The following is a 21,780-nucleotide window of genomic DNA, read 5'->3' as shown; positions in this document are numbered from 1 at the left end:
ACAACTGTAAACCTCCTTTTGCCCACCCCTATATACAAAGGGCCTGGAATAGAGAGAGCAGGCCCTCAACAAATACCCATTCCATCTCCCACTCCCACCCAGCCCTGCATATTCCTGTACTGGAATATTGTCCTCTGTAATGTACCTTCTTAAGTTAGGGCACCAGATCAAGGGTTCTCATATTCTTGATAGGAACTGATGGAAGAGAACAGAGATCTGAGTTTAAAATACTCTAGACCAGATTTATACAGCCTACATATCTCCAGAAACATGGGATTTTTCTCCCCTGCATTAATTGCTTCTTCTACTTTCATTTCATAAGACTGAGGAGAAGTGAGAGTTAGAGGTAGAAAATTCACTGTGCCCTCCTCTTCTCCCTACTTTATACGTCTTCAGTATTTTTGCCACCACCAACTCTGACTGGCATTGCATGATCTTCTGATGTGGAGAGAACCCAACTTCTAAGGTGGGTGTTTCCCTGTGGACTGACAAAGAATTAAAAGAGCAACAATGCCCAGTGAAACGAGGGTGGCAAGTCGGAAGGCAGGCAAACGTGCAGTAAGAATCAGATATGAAATATGAGGTCACTGACCCAGCCATCCACTTCCAGGAATTTATCCAAAGGAAATAATTAAGCAAACATAAACCAATGATTTTTATTATAGTATTGCTGATCATAGTGAAAAATTATAAACTAGCTAATGTTCTTCAATAGGAAGTTGATCCTATAAATTATTTTATTGCATTCATATATTTGTATTCAATTTTATGAATGTAATAATTTTTTAAAGATAAAATAAAGTTATACTTAATGACATGGATAGTTCTCTATAAGTTTGTAAACTTGAAAAAGCTGGTTGAAAAAAATATGCGAATATAATTCTGCTTATGGTAAAAATAGAAAAAGTCTTATGTATATTTACATAAGCATTTTTAAAACACAGAGTATGCTCTGTCAAACTTTGGTTATCTTTGGTGGGAGGATTAGAAGAGTACTTTTAAAAATATTTTATAAACTTAAGCATAGTTTGAATTTGGTCGTTTGAGCCTATATATATTTATAAACAACCAAACAAAATAGAAATTTTTCTTCATTTTCTTAAAGGGTGCTACAAGATTTAACTTATCTCATATGGGAAATAAAAGAATTAAAAGTATGACCTAATAACAGAGTTTCAAAATACATAAGGCAAAAAGTTTTAGACATAAAAAATTTACCAATCAAGTCACAGATCTGAACATTCCGCCCTAGCAATGAACAGACTAGCTAGACAAACTACCTGTAAAAATACAGAAGATCTAAAGACCATCAAGTACCTTGAACGAGTAATTTATGAAGGCTGACCCAGCAGCTACAGAATGCACATTCTGTTCGAGTGCACCTGATACGTTCACCAAGATAAACCACGTGCTGGGTCATAAAGCAAGCGTGGTAACTCAAGAAGTTGAAATTATACAAAGTATGTCCTCTGACCACAGTGGAGTTAAATTAGAAATCAGTTTAAAAAATATCTAGAAAAGTCCCAGATGTTTGGAAGTCAAATAACACACTTCTAAATTAGCTATAGGCCCAAGAAGAATTGACAAAGAAAATAGAGAATATTTTGAGCTAAATAATAATGAAAATGCAACTTAAATATATCATACCAAACTTTGTGGGATGCAACTACAGCAGTGCTTAGAGGGAAAATTATAGCTTTGAGGGTTTATATAGAAAAAAGAAAGGTCTAAGATCCATTATCTAAATTTCGTACATTAGAAGCTGGAAACAAGAAGAACAAAATAAATCCGAAGTAAGTAGAAGGGAGGAAATAATTCAAATACCAGCAAAAATCAAGGACGTGGTAAACAAACAACAGAGAAAAATCAATACAGTAAAAATGTTGGATAAAGATCTCTAAGGCTACATTTTTCCAAGAAGTTTTATAATTCTAAGTTCCTTTAGGATATCAGATTCCCCAAGTCTTTCTCCCTCTCTCTGTTTAGATGACACATGGTTCTATTTAGCAAACATTTCTTTATTTGCATGTTTCTCCCAGGCAAAACCTTACGTAAGATTTATACTGCTTGTACCCCTAGAACATAAGCAAGTGTGTGTTACCTATATAATGAAATTCAGTGAGCTAGACCCTTACCAACATTTACATTATGAATATTTATTTATCAAGGATCTACAAAGTGTATGGCACTGTGTTTTACGTAGGCATATCATTAACGTGCATAACATTTCCATTGGTTCACGCCTTCTCTAATGTTTATGGAGCATTTCGCATGCACCAGGCACTTTTCTAGGTAATGGGTTACCAAGAGCACTCATAAGCTCATTTGTATTACTCCCATTTTACAGTTGAGGAAACTGAGTTACACAGAAGTGAAGTAGGCAGCTCAGGATCAGCGAGTGTTGGCTGAGCAAAGATGTTCCGCCCAGCTCAAAGCCCAGATGTAAACAACCGTACTGCGCGAAAAGTCACTAAGATGCAAAGACGAAGGCACACAGTTGAGCCAGCAGCTATAATTTATAATAGAATACGAGGTATTGTAAATGGAGATAAATGCAAATGGCCATGGGTCCATGTTAAAACCAACCCCTAAATCTGTTTAAGAAGTTCAGAAAGCTTCCCAGAGGATGTGGCATTTGAGCTGAGACTTGAAGGGGCAGGAAAAGTTTGCCAAGAAGGCTGGAAAACACATCACGTTTAAGCTGCACGATAACCCTGGAAGGGTTACCGTTATGGCTCTTTCGCAGATGAGAAGACTGAGGCCAAGACTGCTGAAAGGACTGACCGAGGATCTGACAGTGACTGTGATACACGCCGGGGTTTGTGCCAAGCATTTCACAGCCACCGGTCTCACGACAATCCTGAGGTTTACACCTCCCAACCACTAACATTACTGCCACCGGGCGTTGCCTAGATCTTGGCCACAGCATGTGTTGTTAGTAGTGAAGCTGGGATATAGTCCCAGCGCTGCCTGATTTCCAAGTCTAAGAAGTAGGTCCTGCAAAAGTTTTCTGGGTTATGAGTCCTGGGTGCTAAAGACAAAAGCAACTTTAGGAAAAGAGGAAAGATTTTATTTATTTAAGCTCACGTCAAGAACCCTGCTTTTCCCACCAAAATAAATCCCAGACGTACTTAAAATATAATTTTAAAAATCCTTTAAAAATGCTGCCATCCCTCCAAATTAAGGAATGGGCTCCAAAATATATTTAAATCTCTGTCTGTAAACCTCAGTTCTTCACATCTCCTTCACAGGTTGACTTACCCACAGGCCTTACAGAAGTCAAAAGACTGGTCTAACTCCAGTTTCGCTTGGAAGAAAGGATTTGAGGCTGCTCGAGCTTCCTGTGTTTTTGTGACCTTCTGATGACCTGGGAGTCCCACCCACTTTGATTGGGGCCGCCCCAGCCCTCAATCTACACATCAGTGGGACTCAGTTTTCCTTTTGCTTGAATGGTTCCTCAGAGAACCTTATTCATGTAGCAACCCAGCCACTTCCCTTCCTATTTCCCTGGCCTTACAGGTAATAATCCACCTCTCCTCCTCAGCAGGCAGGCTCTGAGGGGTGGGGAGAGGGGATGGTGATTGATGTATTTACAGTTCTCCTTACGGTTTATTTGCTTGTTTTGATTGTTTTTCCTTCTCATGTGGGATAAAAAGTCAAATTGTATTTTCCTCTCACCATCTTATGACTATGGATGCCAGATAGTAATCCTTTGACTTCTCTTCCTACGTTAGCTTTTGTTTTTTAGCATAATTACAGGCCTCACAACTTCAGACGATACTACTTCAGACAATTGGACTTTAAATTGGCCTATCCTTAGCCTGAAGAAATCATCCTGAAAAAGGCAGAAGAATACAAGAATCATGCTACTAGATTAACATCACTGAAGCCCAAAATCTGAAAAGAAAATATTAAGAAAGAGAAGATAATTTTTAAAAAAGAGGAAAAAAAGAACTGGAAAATGTTTGACTCAGCTGGCTTAAGGGTACAGACTTCCTATCCGCCCACAGAGGGGTAAGGAAAAGGCCTTTGCCGAGAAGAATGACCACCAGCAGCAAAACCCTGAAGTTCTGAAATACAACCACATGAAATACAAAGTGTATTTAGCATAAAGGAAGTAAACTGCACAGAAAATGTTGTGGTTGTGCAAAGAATTCTACACTCTCAATAAATTACAAAGAATGCATTTAACAAATTTTGTGACTAGCTTTCAGAAGCCTCTCACATCTCTCAGTGGTCTCTAAAGTAAACACATCTCCCACACGGTGACATCTCTTTCTACAGAACTAAGTTCTCTGCTCTGAAATGACGTAACTTTCCACGCAGGGCAGCTTACAAATACTTTTCCCAAATGATAGCACGACAGAATTCAACCTCATTTCCTCCATTCCTCAAAGAACGTGCCATGTTGGGCTGCACGTTAGTGTCCATCAACCAGGAAATATTTAGTAAACAGATTTGTACTCCATTTATTCTGAGTTTACTTTAAGAAGTCACTTATCTCTTTTGGAAGGACTTCCCTTGCCAATCACCTTGTGGAAAAGGCTGGGAGAGACACTCCCTGAGGACGTGCAGAATCCTAGATCATCGGCTTGTGTGGGAGAAATAAACAACTGAACTATCTACATCTGAAGATCTTCCCTTTTCCTTCCAATGACAATCGCTCTTTGTAGAGCAACTGAAACCCGTACGCAGGTACGCACAAACGGACCAGCGCGTGGACACCACGCACGTGCACGCGCGTTGCAAGGACTCCTCTGGTACATTCTCGGAAGCATGGCCATAATTTCTTCTGCAGTGATGGTTTATGCTAAAACACCAGAAGTAAATAATAATGTTGAAGGGAAAAAAGTCTCTTAAAAGGCACATTGTTGAAAACTCCATTTAGCAAAGAGTGACATTGAGGCCCAGGGATAAATTCCTTCCGAAGAATTTATATTCCCTGGGAATTTTGAGACGAGATTAGAGTATCTCCTTATCTGATCTCTCACAATGGAAAAATCAAAGACCCTGAAGTCACATCAGCCTAGGTTCAAATTCCAGCTCCACCTTGGTGATCTTAGGTAAATGAATCTCTCTAAGCCTCCCTTTTCCCATCTACAAAATGGAAATGATAACAGTTCAAAGGATCCAGAATATACATACCACTATGAAGAGTTGTTTCTTTTTTTCCCCCCTGAACTCCACGTCCTGCCTAAAAGCTGACCCTTCCAAAAGAATTCAATTGTCGCAAATGCCCTCCAAGAAATGTCAAAACTAGGGAAGTATGACTCCTATAACTGGAGAGAAGTCAGCACTGCAGTAAGAAATCACCTAAACAGACATTGTCACACAACTATCATGTCTCCTAAAAGCCCACTGATCTTTCCTAAAAGTCACTGTTTCCCCATAAATGCCTTTCTCCCCTCCCCTTCTCTTACTAAGACAGTATATAAGCCCTAATTTTAACCACCTACTTGAGTCATATTTTCCTGTGCACTCCAGCAAACATGTGTGAATAAAAGTTTGTCTTTCACTTGCCATTCTGTCTTCTGCAACTGAATCTAAGAAGTTAGAGGACAAGTTTTTCCTCCCCAGAAGAGCAAACATGTATTAGTTACTTACGACGAGCAAGGCACTGTTCTAAGAACACTAAGTGTATTAATTAATTTGTTTCCTGCCATGTTCCTATATTATTTCCATTTTAGAGATAAGGAAACAGAGGCACAGAGAGGTTAACCAACTTGCTTAAAGTCAGACTGCTAATAAGTGGTGGTGTCAGGATTTGAACCCAGCAATCTAGTTCTTGCACTTATGAGAGTAATCTCTACCTCAAAAGAAGCAACCAAAAATTAGAGAGATAATCTGAATGCAGCATCAGGCCAGGCACAAAGGAAGGGCTCAAACAATGCAGATTGCTTTTTTACTCTTAAAAAAAATGTATCGATGTACTGTTGAAGAAACTAGAGTGTTTCCCGTCTCTCATCAAGGGTTAGGATAACACAAGAAATTTCATCAGGGTGAAGGGTGTTGGAGTTACTGAAAACAGACAAGGATGAAAGAGCCAGAGAACAAAAATTTGTCAGGATTATCTAGCACCATGCAATGGACCTCAATAGTCCAGTGACTAAAACGGTGTGGGCTTTTGTTTTGTTTTGTTTGTCTGCTCAGAGTAGGAATATTGTCTCAACTCTGATACAAACTGGATGAGGTGTGCCACAAACTCCCTCTGTTCCCACGGGCATCCGCAGTCTGGCAATGAGGGATCAGCGAACCTGATTCCCTCGCCCCCATTCTGGGAAGGGAACGGCCAGTGGAATGAGCAACGTCCCCATCATGGCCGAGAGTATACAACGGATGTTAAGAACCGGGGCTTCAGAGTCACACAGACCTGTGAACAGATACCAGTTTTACCAGAACTTACTTGGAAAAACAACAGCAACCTTAATTTAAATCCTATGAATTTCTACTTTCACATCTGAATGATAGAGATTTATTATCCTTATAAAACCTACATGACAGGATACTCGGGCCAGCTTCATGGTAACAGCTCAATGTGTATTCTTGGGTAAATTTATAGATTGGCTTTATGACTCATCAGCCACTTGAAGAACACCTTGCGTGATCCTTTCCTTCCCCTCCCCCCACCCCCCAAACAAACAAACACACACAAACAAACGAGCAAACAAAACATTCCCGAGCTCCTCTAAAGTCCTGTGCTACTTTTTCCGGATGTCTGTTGTAGAAATAGGTAGCGTTACTTTCCATGTGCCAGCCAAAGTGCTAAGCACTTTACATGCATTTTCACGTAATCCCGATAAGAACACTATGAGGTAAGTAATATTAGCTCCATTTTTTCACAGATGAGCAGAGGAAAATTTTAATGAGGTTAAGTACCTGGTGTAAAGTTACACAGGTAGCTAGCGATGAACCTGATATTTGAACCTGCAAGAGTCTAAAGCCAGCGCCTATGTTCTTAACTTTGGGCTGTTTTTCACTCTATACCTTATAATGACTTATGCTCATTATCAGTTTCATTTCAAGGTTAAAAGGTCAAGATTGGTATGTCCATTATATTTGTATGGCACCTAGAATATTCTTTGAATACAACAGCTTGCCTGTTATTGAATGAATGAATGAATGAATAATTCTATACCTTAATTCCACTCTTTAGAACCTTATCAATTATAATTTATTTGCGATAAGTTCTTTATAGCAATTGTCTCCTTCTGTGCTCACACCAACTTCATTAGATAAGAGTTATTATTTCCATTGTGCAGATGAGGAAACCAAAGCTCGGAGAGATTAATAACTTGCCCAAGGTCACATGGCTAGTAAATTACAGATCTGTATTTCCACCTGGGGAGACGGAACCCGCTGAGTTTGTAACCATCACTCCACAGCTGAGAACCAGATCTGCATTGACATGGCCTTGTCAAAGTACAGACGCATTCTGTGGCCCACTCACAGCATCCCTTTTAAAACTTTTTAACTCTTAATGGTTTTTGCCAAGGAGTTAGAATGGCCTTTAAAATGTGAAACTTTGTCTAGAAATCAGTGGCAATTTCAAACTTCCTTTTTAAGAAGGGCTTAGAAATACTAATTTCCTTGGAATTGAGGTGGGGGGAAAAGGGGCACAAAGATCTTTTTCTTTTTGAAAAGTATCATACAGCTACATTTTCATAGGAGGCTCAGTAATTTTTAGTCAGATTATATTATCTGCAGATTTCTGATGGGTATTATAGGGACACTTTAAAGGGACTGGGTGTTCATAAACCTGTACATGAGCCAGTGTTGCTTACCATTTTGCCAAAGAGATTTAAACATCAATAAAGTGAAATCTCAAATTTATAAATAACATCAAGATTTTGTGGCAATTGAAATCCCAACCTGACAAGAATAAACGTCGAGACGACCTCCCAGAGCTACGTGAGTGGGCAGGGAAGCTTTATGCTCAGTGGAGACAGCTATGCCTAATGCCCGCAGGAAGAGAGAACCCACCTTGTTCCCAGGAGACCGCGGCCTCTGAGTGCAGACGTGATCCAGGAAGAGGCTGATGGCATCACTGCAGACCGTTCCCTGAAGAAGTCGGTCCAAAGCATTGTGGGCGCCACAAAAGCAAGCGCCATCAGGAAGGATGTTAAAAAACAAAATAGAAAGCACACTCTCACAAGTGCTCGCACACACGCACACACAGAGACACCGAGACACCAGAATCCATCTGCCTCAGAAATACTGGGTGGAGTCCCAGTCATTAAACCTCAAAAATGTCATAATGAAACTGGAACACATCCAAAGAAGGTCACTTAAAATTATTAGAGTTTGTGAAGAAACCAGAAACTTTAAAACCCTTCGATCTTGAAAGACAAAATTCGAGCGTTGGTGGGCGAGAACCTACACGACCGCAGAGGGCACTGAGAGCGCGAACACAGTGACGCCGCCTTCCAGCACAGCAGACCCGGCAGCCCTGGTAAAATGAAGGTGTTCTTAAGACATGTTTGGTTTCAAATGCTTGTTTGTAGGGCAGATGATAGAGAAAAGTCGTAACTCTAAGAGAGTCTGTAGTAGTGAGCTCATCACAACTGAACTGTATGCTCAGCCTTTTGATGTCCCCTGTTATGGAAGACATGCAGCAAGCTCCCTCCACACTGTTTGTCGAATACCCTGAGAAAGAAGATGCTAGATTCAATTAACTGCCGGTTTAATACATATGGCTTATCTGGTAATTCCCAAACAGATTCCCAGGCCTTATATCCAATGATTCTGATTCAGGTCCTATGGGGTGTAGCCACATTGAGAGACAATCTTTTCCATAGAAGAATGCAGACTGTAATCTGATTGGCTGGACTGAAATCATATCTTATCCCTGAACCAATCACTGAAATGGGAAAATAAGGCACTCTTCTTGGCTCTGCCTGGTGGGGGTGGGTTTTCCCGAGGAAAGAAAGTGGGGGGCTAATATTAGGTCTCCCCTTCTTCCCAAGTAACAAATCCTTAATTATATTAGGGGATGTATGCGCCCAACTAAACGTCTGCAGCCCCCGGGCTCTCTAGCTGTGGCTTCCACCGTTAATTCTGAACCACGAGCACTCACAGGACAAGTCTGGTGTAGGATTTCAGAGAAGTTTTTTAAGGGAACTGACTCTGTGGGGAAGTGCACTCTTTTTCCTTCCCTCCTTTCTCCTTCCTACTGCCTGAAATGTAAAAATGATGACTAGCAATGGAGCCACCACTTTGGAACCGTGGGAATAAAAGCTAGAATAAGCCCAAGTTCTAAATTATCCCGCAAAGTTGCCCAATTGTGCCAGCATTTCCCATTTCCTCATTTTATAGAATAGAATAAGCCCTCATGAGTTGTAATGATTTTTATTTTTATTTTTTATTTTTTTATCTTCACCCAAGAACATTTTTTTTCATTGCTTTTAGAGAGAGAGGAAGGCAGATAGAGAAACATTGATGAGATGTTAAAAGGATTTTATATTTTATTTTATGGGTCAGTCTCAATGATAGTTTTGATGGCATTAGAAACAGGTGAAAAAAAGAGTTGGATTAAAAGAATAATTACAGCAGTTGTTGACAATTGTGTTTTCAAGATAGGAACACAAGATTAATATGGGGGCTCGCTATTATTTCTGTGAGTCCTCCATTCAAACAGCTTTCATGTTAAAATGTGGTAGGCTGTTTATTCCAAAACCGGCTGCAACAAATTTGCCCGTCCCAAGTGCTCTTTCAGAATCTTGCACCTCCTTCATCTCCTGTCCTTGAACTATGATAGACCCCTGTGTACAGCGGAAGTGAGCTCTGAGCCTAGGACCTGTCAATAGTTTCCACCCGGCTTTCTCACTTAGGGTTCACCAGAGAACCCAGACATCAGTAATTTAGGAAGCTTAGGCCGCAGGGAGCAGAACCAAAGTCCCTGGCCCTGAGATCTGGATGAGCCCCAGCTGACAGCCAGCACCAACTGGCCCACTCTGTGAGCCAGTCATTTGGGAAGGGAACTACCCCACACAGTAGACACCGGCCTTTCCTGCAGACTCCTGAACAAAATAAACAACTGTTGTTGTTGGAAGCCACTAAGTTTTGGGGTGGCTTGTTAGGCAACAATAACAACCAGAATATAAGATAACGGGACGTTCCTGCTACAATTGTCCTGGGAGCTATGTTACTAAAGATCCCCTTTTATACCTTCCCCTCTTTCTTCCTTTTTTTCTCCTGTTAGTATCTGCAGTAGGGTTTAACTAGACTGCTGTGGGGGGGCAGGGGGAGGAGGGCAGGGAAAGAAACACGCTTAATGTAATTAATAGTTAGGTTGTCTCCCAAAGAAGGAAAGGGGGGAATTCTAACCTAGAGGTAGCAACTTTTTTCAAACTTGCGTAGTGCTTTCTAGAATGTCATTGCCAAATAATATATGATATTCCTTCTCTTTGTGTGTCTGAGAGTTCATTTGGTGGAGGCATGGTGGTCCAAAACGTCTCATCACTAAAATGCAATGGATGATCCAAAACGTCTAGTTACCAAAAGGTAACGGATACGCACACTTTCTCTAAAGGTATTTTCCATGACAAAACAGGAAAGTTCGTCAGCCAAATTGCATGCATATGGGCTGTTAATCCTTTCCTATATTAAAAAAAAAAAAATCAAATACAGGGTCTAAAATGTGATTTTAACTGTTGCAGCAGAGAGAGACATACAAGGCCTTGCCCCACAGTTCCTTGGAGGTTCCACGTCGATTTGGGGAGCCGGGAAAAAGGCAGAGATCGCACTTGGGAGCACGACGCCCCTTCAGTCGTGCAGGGCTTGTCAGGTCTCCGGCTGCCTTTCGTTTTAACCATTTTGCTTCATCAAAACCAGGCAGGACAGATCGTGGCCTCAATAAATATTTGAGCTGTTTGAACTTTGTTCCATGCCTGTAAATACTCTTTAGGAAATCAATTTTGGACTAAAGAAGTTTGAAGATTCTGTCATCAAAACTGGACTGACTTGGGCCGATTGTGATAAGAATACAACAGTAAGGTTATTTGAAATTTTGGCCTGTGGAATCTTTTGAAAAAATGATTATGACTGCATGGGAAACTGCATAGAAATTTATACCTAAAGTCATCTTTTAAAGCAGTTTAAGGTCTGAACAGGTTTGGTTTTTTTTTTTAGATGACTTTTCAAGAACATTGACTTATAGTCAGCTATCCCATGATCTGCCCTTACTTCTCTCTCTCCCCAACCAACCTAATTCTCCAGGAAGGATCAGATTGAGGAAGTGAATTTCTCTGGGGCCTTTTCACTAGTGTGACCCTGAAAGAGGTGTGGGGGCACTGAACAGCTGCTAGCCACTTTATAGATTCCTAGGAAAATCAGTTTTGTGATTTGTATGTTCATGAGCCCAGGAAAGGCCAACTTCTCTGCGGAGAGGGAGAATGGAAGCTTCCACACAGATATGACATCTCTCTGGCAACTTATCAGCTGGGGCCCTCTGGCTCTCTCATGATTTGGCTGTGGAATTTGGGTTTGATTTGGCAGGTCACCTAACCTCTGCTTCCTCCACTTCCGCAGCTGTCAAATGGGGTCACCACTTCCTAGTCAATATCACGGGACTTTATAAAGACGAGCAAATACTGACGGCAAGCAGTTGACAGCAAGAAGAGCTAAAGCTTCAAAGCTCGCTTCAACCACTTCCCATTAGGTGACTTTAGGTGCTATTGGCCTCTCTCTGCCTCTGTTTCCTCCCTGGAAAATAAGAACAATAATAGGATCTATGTCGCGGAGCTGCTGGAGGATTAAATGATATACAGGAATTGTACAGGAAGTGCAGCAACTGGTAGTCTTAATAGACCTTAACTGCTTCACCTGTTCTGCAGCTTATTTGATCTCACGCCTGTCACCGATCTGTGCCCAGAAGGCTGGAATTATAAGAGAACCTGGAATTATAAGAGAACCGTAGAATGAAAGGTAAAGACTCTCACTTCACAGACAAGTAAAAAGGAATTCAGTGAGATTGGGTGACTTGCCTAGGGCTAACCAACTCATTAGTGAGAGAGCAAGAGTGAGAGTTCAGGTCTCCTAATTGCTGGATTGGGGCAAGTCTCCAGTTCCTCTCCTTTGAAAGCCGTGCTGGTATTTCTATCCCGATAATTCTCTCTCAGTCTGATTTAAACCCTAAAACCAGTTTATAGCATCAACTAGTGTATTCCCTAAGTCTCCTGCAGCCCCCACAGAAACTGCAGATAACCTCCCCTCCAGAAAGGCCCACTCATCCATCCCATCCCACCCCACCCCACCCCACACCCCACTCCACCCCCCTGCACAAGGCCAGGAAAGGTAACGCTTTCTCAGAGACCTGAAGAAGCCACTAATGGGGGTAGCAGGTGAGGAGGGAGGCTGGGGAGTTGCAGCTGCTGGCAAAGGTTGCCCTAGTAACCGAGCAGGCTCCATTCAGGAAGTGAGCTGAACTCCAAGATGCAAAATGATCCCCTTCACCCAGCTCCCACAGACACAAAGGAACCAAAGGAACAGAGGGATGGCCAGGAAGTGAGGCCCGAGGCAAGGTGGGGGCCCCTGCGGCTCAGTTACAACCTTCCACCTTGCACAGGAGAGAGAGAAACTCTTTGAATCTCCTGGCTTGTGTGAACCATAAAAAACACCCATTCAACATGAGTCCATTGGTGGCAATGAGGAAAGTAGGTCCCCTCCTGTTCACCAGGCTTATGAAACAGTATGCCAGGAGAGGGGGGAGAAAGCCCAAACACTGCACCTTTATGGAGGCCCTAAACTCTTCTCGCTCCTTTTTATGCAGACTGATGACAAAGACCATTTGCTACCAATTTATTGGAAACTTTTTTTTTCCACAGCTTGAGCTGTTTAAATTCAGGGAGCTTCCTCTCCCCAAATCGCTGTCAGACACTTGCTGAATGGGCCAGGCTCAATTATGTTCCCTCCGCAGGTTCAGCTCACACTGTGACCCTGCATGGCTTCCTGCTATTCATATGTGTTACTTCCCCTTTGTGGTAATGGCTTGTGGCACTTGGCCAGAAAACATTATTAATTTCAGAAGTGGACTGACAAACAACAAACCCACAGTGAACTGAGAGGAAGTGCTGGGGAGGCCAGCTGTCTGCTTGAGCAGAGCGGTAGGAACTCAATGTATGCAACTTTGAGGAGGAAAGATGATAATCCACAGAGAGGAAATGCACTAAAATTATCCTCAGCCCATGTTAAAGAAAAAAGAAAAAGAAACCAGAACAAAGAAAGGGGGAAAAAAGCACGCAGCTACTTGAGCTGCAGCTGGACAGGAAATTGCTAACCCTGCTTGCAAATCCCCACTTTGAACAGCCAGTTTAGGGAATGCCAGGAGCGGAAACCGTTCAGAACTGGATTAACAGGAGCCAAGTTGAACTGCAACCCACTTCTCCTTTCTGAGCTCTGGCTGACTTGGGGAAGCCAAGTGGGAGACTGACTTGGTAGTTTTCTGTGTGTTTGCCTTTTACGTGTGCTTGGTTGCTGTAAGTCACACTGGACAGTTTGATATGATAGCCATAAAATCAGAGCCACATGCCTATCATGTAGATTACCAAACCATCCACCTGGCATGTGCCATGTAGGTGAAAAGCTCCTTTCTCCCCACTGCACAGAAAGGGACTAAGCTCACTTGAAAAAGAGTATAAAATGTAGTTACGTTCTAGTTCTTTTGATTTCACACACCTGCCCTTTACTTTTATTTTGGTTTGTATACTGTTACACTTGGGACAAGGAGAGGGGATGTCCCAAGGAAAATGACAAGATAGGAAGCCTTTACCTTGAAAGAAAACTGTTCAAAATAACGTCCATAAAGTTCAATAGTGGCTTCTGACCACTATTCTAAATACCTACATTCTAACCAGTTCAGCACAAAGCACATTAGAACACAAGTGATGGGAGTTTTATCTGAAATGCCAATGTGAAACTTTAAAGCCAAATTCAGGCTCCACTGAGAAAGCGGGTACGCTTTGCCAGATACAAAAGGGGAGACACGGCTCCCACCTAATTTGTTATTCCAACATTAGGGTTATTTGCAAGAAGAACTGCCAGACAGTAATTGGAAAAATAATTATCCCTTTCCCCTTGGCGTGCGTATTATCCAGTAGAGGATCCTGATGGAGAAGGCGGAGGTTAACACCGAGCCATTGATTATTCTGGTACCTCGTCTTGGACAGTTCATTCATGTCCCCATCTCATACCTCAGCAGCAAGGTGTACACTATGGCTTCACCTTTTTTTCAAGAGCATTACAAGTTTTTTAAGCTAGCACGATATTCATAGGAAGTATTATCCATATGCAATACAGTCCCATCCATTCTAGGACGTCATCCTTATTTGAAGCAGAAGAAATCATGAACTGCTCCTGAAAAACAGCCTTGGAATAGCACAAAGATGAGCACTTTGTCCCGCTATCCACATGTGCTTTTAGAAACCAGTTTCAGTCCCAACTGAAAAATACCTAAAATATGTCACTTCACATTCAGGTCCCATCATGGATTTAAAAACACACGCACACACACACATTCAATAGCCAAAATAGTTATTTATTAATAATTTAAGGTCTTACATTCTTATAATAAATTCCATCTCAAAACTTTACACCACGAACACATGAAGCAACTTAACTCTCCCTTCTTCACAATCGTATGCACTTCACCTACCAAATGGGTACCCATGCTCACACACACACTTCCAGTTTTATACAAATTCTTAAAAGGAAAGAAACCAACCCAAAGTATTGCATTAGAGGTGACGCTCCCTGAAGAATTTTTGTACAGAGGTAATATACTGTTTAGCACAGCTGAAATTAAAAAAGAAAAAAAAAGCCCATGATTTTGGTGCCTTTTCAAGATATCCCCTTTAAGACAACACAAGCCAAAATATTTACAAAGGTAAGGCATAGTCAAACTACATTGGGGGGGGAGGGGGAAAACCACAAGGAAGATATATGAAGAGAGACCTAAGACCGCACCATAAAAAGTTCTCAGCGTTAATAGTGTCCATGAAAATGTCATTCAGAATTGGTCAAGTTGAGCATGCTGCAAATATAGCCTTTGGATCCAGAAAGAGCAAAAGTTTCCATTTTTGTTTTCAGAAGTGGTATACTGCTCTTTCTCCCTTTGGAGGATTTCTTTTAAACCCATCAAAGAAAAAACAAACACAATTCAAACAAACACTGCCAAGTGATTTAAGATCAAATATTTACAATAATCAGATGGAGTATCAGATTTATTTTTTCTATTATTAATGTGGTTTTCCTGTGTTTATTTTAATTTTTTTTGCAAACTGATACTACAGAGCTGAAACCTGTCTTTGGCTCCTTTATATGCAAAATTGAATCAGTCTTCATTGAAGACAAAAAAGGTCAGTTCCAGATGCAAAAGGAAACAGTCATACAAGGCCCTAAGGAACACATACTCCTATCCTACCATTTGGTCCTACCCTATTTACCTGGAAGTCCTCACATTCCAGTCCCTGCATGGGTAGGATGCACACATGGGTACGGAGCAAACCTGTATCTATACAGCATGTGCTGTTCCTCCAGCGAGGATGGAGAAAGTCTCTCCCTTTGCAATAACCAATTCCACATGTGGTAACCTTGTCTAACACAGACAGCTGGTGTCATTTGGACACGTGGGGCCACATACAAAGAAAGCAGCCCAGCTGATGCTGCCAAGAGAAAACTGCTAAAGGAAAGCACACACTCCAGCGAGGTGGAATGTGGGGTCGTTCACGTGGATTGTAAGGAGTCCACCTGGTAGACGTTCTGGTTGGAGGGGGTGGTGAAGTAGAGCTGCTGCGCCGGGACCCGGTTATCACAGGGGCTACTGAGTCCCAGCGTCCTCTCGAAGTCCAGCAGCTGGCCCATGAAGTTGAAGTTGGGGGAGATGTTGGATTTCTTCATCTTGACAATGTCGTAAGCATCATTCATTGACAGATTGAGCTTTTGCATAAGGTAAGCCACAGTCACAGTGACTGAGCGGCTGATGCCAGCTAAGCAATGCACCAAGACGCCACAGTTTTTGCCCCGGGCTTCATCTGTAAACACAGAAAGGCAAGATTTCAGCAGACAAAAAAAACACCCATTGTGAGTGACCACTCTAAAAGATGATTTTTTACAAAAGATTTAAAGAAGTAATCGTGTGTGGCAGTTGAACACTGCAAGCAGCAGAAAATGTATCAGTGCAATAAAACATGTACATTGGGCACAATTACATATTTCAGATATTTTCTGAAAAGGGAGCTTTTGTATTAAGTTTCTGCCAACAAAAAAAACTCCTTAATGTGTGCATTCTTTGCCTCAGCATGTGAATACCAGAAACCCTGCAATATGGTAGTGAATGCCTTTTATACAGACAAGCAGACTACAAGGGTCTATTAAATTATTCTCCAACTGTTGTGCAGCTAACAATGGAGGTATTCAGGCATCTTAAAAGAGAGAGGGAAGTCACAGGGGACAGCCCATTAGGAGGAACAGGATGTCGACATGGCCTGAAAATGAGTTCCTTTGTAATAGGAAATGCATTACAATGCCTGGAGATTCGCTTCTCCAGGCTTCCAGCCCACAGTCCTTCCTGCTGGGCTCAGGTTACCCTCACTGTCTCACTGTTAACCGGTATCACCGTAACATTCAACCGGATTACAACATCTAGCATTAATAGGGCTATCCAACAACTAATTTGATGACCTAAAATAACTCCCAGGTCTTTTAAACTTATAAAGCAATTCTAGAAGCACTTCTAACTAGACCTCCTCCATCCCAAAGATTGTGGGAAAATTCTGTTGTCTGATAATGAGCCCTCCTTCTTTCAAATGACTAAATTCAAAGAGTCAAGAAACAAAACAGAATTTCAAATACACCTGTGGTAGCAGCCTTATCAAAAGGTTTTTTTTTTTCTTAGCAAGTTAAACCAGAATTAAGGCCTTCAAAATATTAGAGACCTGTAGTATAACAAAGCAGCAATCAAAAAAGATTAAAAGCTTAAACTTTATCTATGAATGGCTAAAAATTTTGCATTTAAAAAGTCTGATGAGTACTGTTAATTAGTCTCACCTATGAAAGAAATGGCCTCAGGGAAAAACTGGGACAGGTTTTGGCTCCAGTGATCCGAGATGGGGATCTGCTTGTATTTAAACTCTCCAGCGTTCTCGAAGAGATTCGGCAAATTAGGGGTGACGTTCAAGATGTATTTGATGCCGAATTCCTCCAACACGTCCAGGTTGGTGGAGTCCTTGGCACAGCCCAAGTAAAGGAAGGGCAAGATCTCCACGGGGAAAGAAGGCTGGCTGTTGGACAGCGGGCTGCCATCCGAGTCCGTTGCACTATTGGGGTCTCGGTCAAGGTCAGACTCAATGTCAGAGGAGGAGTCGGAGCTGATCCGCAGGCCCCCAAGCCCTAGCACTGGCAACGGCGGCGAGCTGCTGCTACACGAGCCGTCTAGATTGGTCTCGCAGTGCAGGGCGAATTCGGCTTGGAACTTACTGAAGCCACCTGCCAGGACGAGAAAAAGCAATCATGTAACCCGAGATCCCGTAGTAGTTTTCACAGCTTTCAGAGCCGCAGCGAGGCTCAGGAAACACCACAGCACCTTACAAACCCCCCACACACAGAGCCAGATGCAATAAAGACACTTAAAAGCACCCCTGGGAGTGGAACGAACGGGCCCGCCTCCCCTGGGAACCCTTATTCTTTTGAATCCGGAAATACACAAAATGGCAACTTAGCTAAATATTTTGCGGGGCTAGGGATGCAAATCTGCACCCCAGCGACCTCACCTGCCCTGCAAATTTTAATCCAAAATCGAACGACAGAAAGCAAGGAGAGATGGAGAGCATTCCGGGTAGTTAGAACTAATTAGAACCGGCGGGTGGCTGCGCCCCGGAAACCGGTGGATTCTGTACCGGCCGGGCTGGCTGGCCCGTAGCGGACGCGCAAGGTTCACAGCCCGGAGCCAGCGGACAGCCGCTGGCCGGGAAGCACGGCTCAGAAGCGCCAGCCAGGCTCAGTAAGGGCGCTTCCAGTTCGCGGGCCCAGCCGGCAGTACGCAGCACCGCACCCCCAGCCCTGCGGCGCGCGCGGGGCTCCCCCGACACATACCTTCCAGGTAGAACGCCCGACAGCCTTCGTCCTTGAGCTTCTTAAGCAGGAGTCCAAGCACCGACTCGCTGCCAGTGTTCTCGTTCCAGTCGCTGCTACTCTCGTCGTAGAGCACCACTGTGTCTGTGCCGCAGCGCCGGGTGAAGCGGTCTCGGTCCTCGCCGCGCGTGAAGAGCGCGCGCACCGGGAGGTTGCCCTTCTGCAGGCGCCGCAGCATGATGCCTGGGATGGCCACGTTTATGGCTGACTCGATGTGTGACGACTCGTACAGCTCCTGCGGCCGGCAGTCCATCAGAAGCAGCCGCTCGTTGCCCAGCTCCAGTTGCTCGTTGAGCCACGCCACCGTCTTGCTGATCGCCATTTCCGACGCGAAGGGCACGGGTCTGAGCGTATCTATCATGGGGGTCGAGCTGCGAGAGAGAGTGGGGTGTCTAGCAGACGCCCCTCGGGGCAGGCATAGGCCGAGCACGCCGCGCGAAGCCGCCGCTCACGGAGCGGGGTTGAATTCCACCTCGCTCTTCCCAAACCGGGTTAGAGGTTGGGGAAGGCGAGACAGAAGTGAAGCTGGCGGTTCCCTCTGCACCGGGCTGCAGCCGCTCACTCTCAGGATCAATGAATCGTTCTGAATGAAGCTGGCCAGACAGTTTTGTCCCTCCCAGTGAATGAAATCCAATTAATTCGGACTCAGTGGTACAGCGAGGAGAGGGAGGGGAAAAAGTCCAGCGGCTCCCAATCCCTCCTTCCAAGGCTGCACCTCAAATCCACCCGAGCGTCTTTTCTCCTTGGATTATTCAAACCTCGATTTGCTCCCTCTCCCCAGGACTCAGTTCTCGCACACCCCCTGCGCGAGGCAGCTCCTCAATGGATACAAACAGCGAGCGTCTCAATGGATACATTCTCCCAGCCAGCCAATGAACGCGCTGCGGAAGGGGCTGTTGCCTTGGAGACGGGCCGGCTGGAACAGGTTGTGTTGATGAATTGTTAATGAGTTTGTCATTCACAAAAACGGAAAGGAATTTCCGCTCCGGATAAGACCCAGTGCAAACAAGCTGCAACAGCAGGCTGGGCTGGAGGAAGGAGAAAGAAGAGGAGGCGGCGGAGGAGCAGGGCACATAAACCAGGGCACTTCAGTTGTCTCATGTTTCCTTCTGTTGAGAGTTCACACTTCGCTTCGGAACTTTTGCGCACAAATGGTGCAATTAGCAGGCACAAAAGCCCTTGTTCGTGACGCCTGTGCTCTCAAGCTAGCTTTAGGAAAACTTGTAATGACTTTTTTTCTCCCTTTAAACTCGTTTGGACTGGAGTTCGCCTTAACCCTCTCCCCCGCCCCCTTTAGGCGGGTGACATTTGTTTTGCCAGTTTAAAAAGCCCAACTCTGTTTGCTCTGATGTTCTTTTAGACGAGGCTGTGTTGGGGCTGCTTGACTGCCTGGGCTTTAATGACCGATGAGGTGTTAAATGCTAATCCAACATCTTTGGAAAGAAAAAACAGGATTTTACTGAAACATTTTAAAGCAAGCAAACAATTTTTTTAAATGTTGAGATAATAGGAATGAAGCTTGTTCTTACAATAGTGTTCCAACTATTGTTTTTTTTTTAAGCAGTGGAGACTACAGAAACTAACTTGTTCGACAGTCGGTTGCTATTCCCCTCCAGCGGCGTGGGGCGTTAAAAGCCCTTGTTCCCGGGATACCAGCACCCCCGCCCATCACCAACCGCGCGCTGTGAGGGTGGGAGTCGCGCTCGTTAATCACTTCTGATCCGTGAGCTCCGCTTCCGAAAAAGGAGCCAGCCTGGCCGGGCTACCTGGGCGAGGTGCACGGGGCTCGTGGATCTTTCGGGCTGTCCCCACCATCGTCGAGGCTTGGGGCAGTTCTCCCGCAAGGCCTGCAGATTGCAGGGCTCAGATGGGCTAAGCGACTGGGTTACTGTAGACAGGGAGGCAAGTCAGAGGGGAGCACCTTCCCTCCCATCCGACTCTTCCCAGCCCGAACGGCAGCACCCTCTGCTGCCTCACCGGCCCCGCGCGGAGCACCAGTCGCATCTGCGCATTGGAGATGCGACTCATTGCCAGCACCCCGCCACCCCCGTTCCTAGCCAAGTGGGCGCGGGCCGTTGGGCGACTCCGCTGAAGGGTGCGGGGCTGAGTATGGGGCTGTGGGCTCCGTAGCTGGCCCGGGAAGGATGAGGGGAGTGCATGCCGAGACCCCCTGGCTCCCAAGGAGGGCCGGGAGTCCGGAGGGACATCTCCAGAGCTCTGCAGAGCCAGCAGGTAAAAGAGTCGTCGGCCAGTGACCAGCGATCAGCGTGGGCGCCGGGGTGCCAGGGTGCAGGGCTGGCGGGCGGGCCGGCCAGGGCCCGACTAGGGGCCTGCCGGATGGAGGCGTGGCCAGGCCGGGGCCTCGGCGACCGGGAGGCGCAGTCTCGGCGCGCAGAGTTCTATTGTTACATAAAAGTGCCGAGGCCTCCCTCTCCGGAGCGGAAAACCACCTGTGTGCGGCGAACGCAGCGCTGGGAGGTTGGGGGGGGGGGGGGGGCGGGTCTGGCAGAGGCCGGAAGGCGCGGGCTTTAATCCGGCTTCCCCTCCCAAACCCCCGGCGGAAAAGAGGCCGCTGGTTGTCCGGCAGCCGCTGGGGAGCGGAAGCGGGGGCAGCGGCTCGGCGGGGAGCGACCGTTCTGAGCGCCCCTTCTGGCGCTCTTCGCCCATCGCAAATGTAACGGAGGGCACCTGAGGTCGCGGGGTCTCCCTTAGCCAGACTCCCCGCACCCGAGGGCCTGCCTGCTTACGCCCCGCTTCAATTTGCATTTTTAGTCACCCGCCTCTTCCTTGGTTTGGGGAATGTAGGCTAAAAAAAGCCGGCTGCGAATCCCAGGGTGCCAATTTTGGAGCTCTGCTACAGGCAGGCCGCCCCTGGAGGAGCGTGAACAACGAAGGTGGGGGTTGCCGTGCTTCTCTCCCCACTCCTTTTTTGGGCATGCCTTGGAACAAACTTGCCATATTTTACTGGATATCATCCAGTTCCAGCCGGAGGAGCCCTGCGCTGGAGTTGACGCCTCCGATTCGCCCCCACCTGTTACAGACGTTCCCAGCCCCAGACGTTTCAGTCACTAGAGGCGAGCAGGGGAGTTGCAGGGTGTCTTGCTGCAGAATTGAGAGGGGCAGACTCTTTCAGTCCCCGACCTTTCACTGAAGAGGCAAGGAGGGACTTTGGTTTCTATTTAGTTATTTTAAAAGTGAAGTTACCTGAGCCTGGGCATAAATTTGGAAGGATAATTGCAACACTTCGCATTTAGTTTCACCCATGCTTCTGAAACCCACCGCAAACGGAATGTCGATCCTTTTTAATACATTTTATAAAATGGCATTCTGACCGCTCGATCCTAAACCAGGCAGCGTAAAGAGCCTCTGGAATAAGGCGGCCCGGGTTTAACTTGTGCCCAAACGCTTCCTAAACATTCGACCGTGATTAAGTCCTCTAACTATTCTAAGCCGCACTCTTCCACGTTGGCATAATGAAGATAATACAAATATCTGCGATGGTTGTATGGGTAAAGTGAAACGCCCTAACGTGGTGGACTATTCGCTGTTGATATGTTTATCACGCTGAATTCCGAACCTGCACAATGAATGGCCTGAGTCCATTCCATCCACAAGGCTCTCTTTGCTGGCTGCCTAAGAGCTCGCCTGGAATTGGCT

At 44.9% G+C, this 21,780-nt stretch overlaps 1 protein-coding gene and 1 long non-coding RNA gene across 2 annotated transcripts in view; both read right to left on the bottom strand.

Moving 5' to 3' along the window:
* Positions 1-8,347, bottom strand: part of LOC123480824 (uncharacterized) — a 29,001-nt gene extending 20,654 nt beyond the window's left edge. The window contains exon 1 of the long non-coding RNA XR_006656949.2: positions 7,981-8,347. This is a non-coding gene — a long non-coding RNA (uncharacterized lncRNA). The remainder of the gene's footprint in view (positions 1-7,980) is intronic.
* Positions 8,348-14,509: 6,162 nt separating this feature from the next.
* DUSP6 (dual specificity phosphatase 6) lies at positions 14,510-19,345 on the bottom strand. The gene is made up of 3 exons (XM_024572010.4): positions 18,085-19,345; positions 17,041-17,478; positions 14,510-16,025 (listed from the first exon to the last, which is right to left on the bottom strand). Exons 1-3 carry the CDS (start codon positions 18,482-18,484, stop codon positions 15,718-15,720), a joined length of 1,146 nt encoding a protein of 381 aa, XP_024427778.1. The 5' UTR covers positions 18,485-19,345; the 3' UTR covers positions 14,510-15,717.
* Between the last annotated feature and the right edge of the window lie 2,435 nt (positions 19,346-21,780).

The sequence above is a fragment of the Desmodus rotundus genome, chromosome 3, assembly GCF_022682495.2.
Source record: "Desmodus rotundus isolate HL8 chromosome 3, HLdesRot8A.1, whole genome shotgun sequence".
Classification (NCBI taxonomy): domain Eukaryota; kingdom Metazoa; phylum Chordata; class Mammalia; order Chiroptera; family Phyllostomidae; genus Desmodus; species Desmodus rotundus.
Note: the sequence above shows the minus strand (reverse complement) of the source record. Positions and strands in the feature narration are given on the sequence as shown.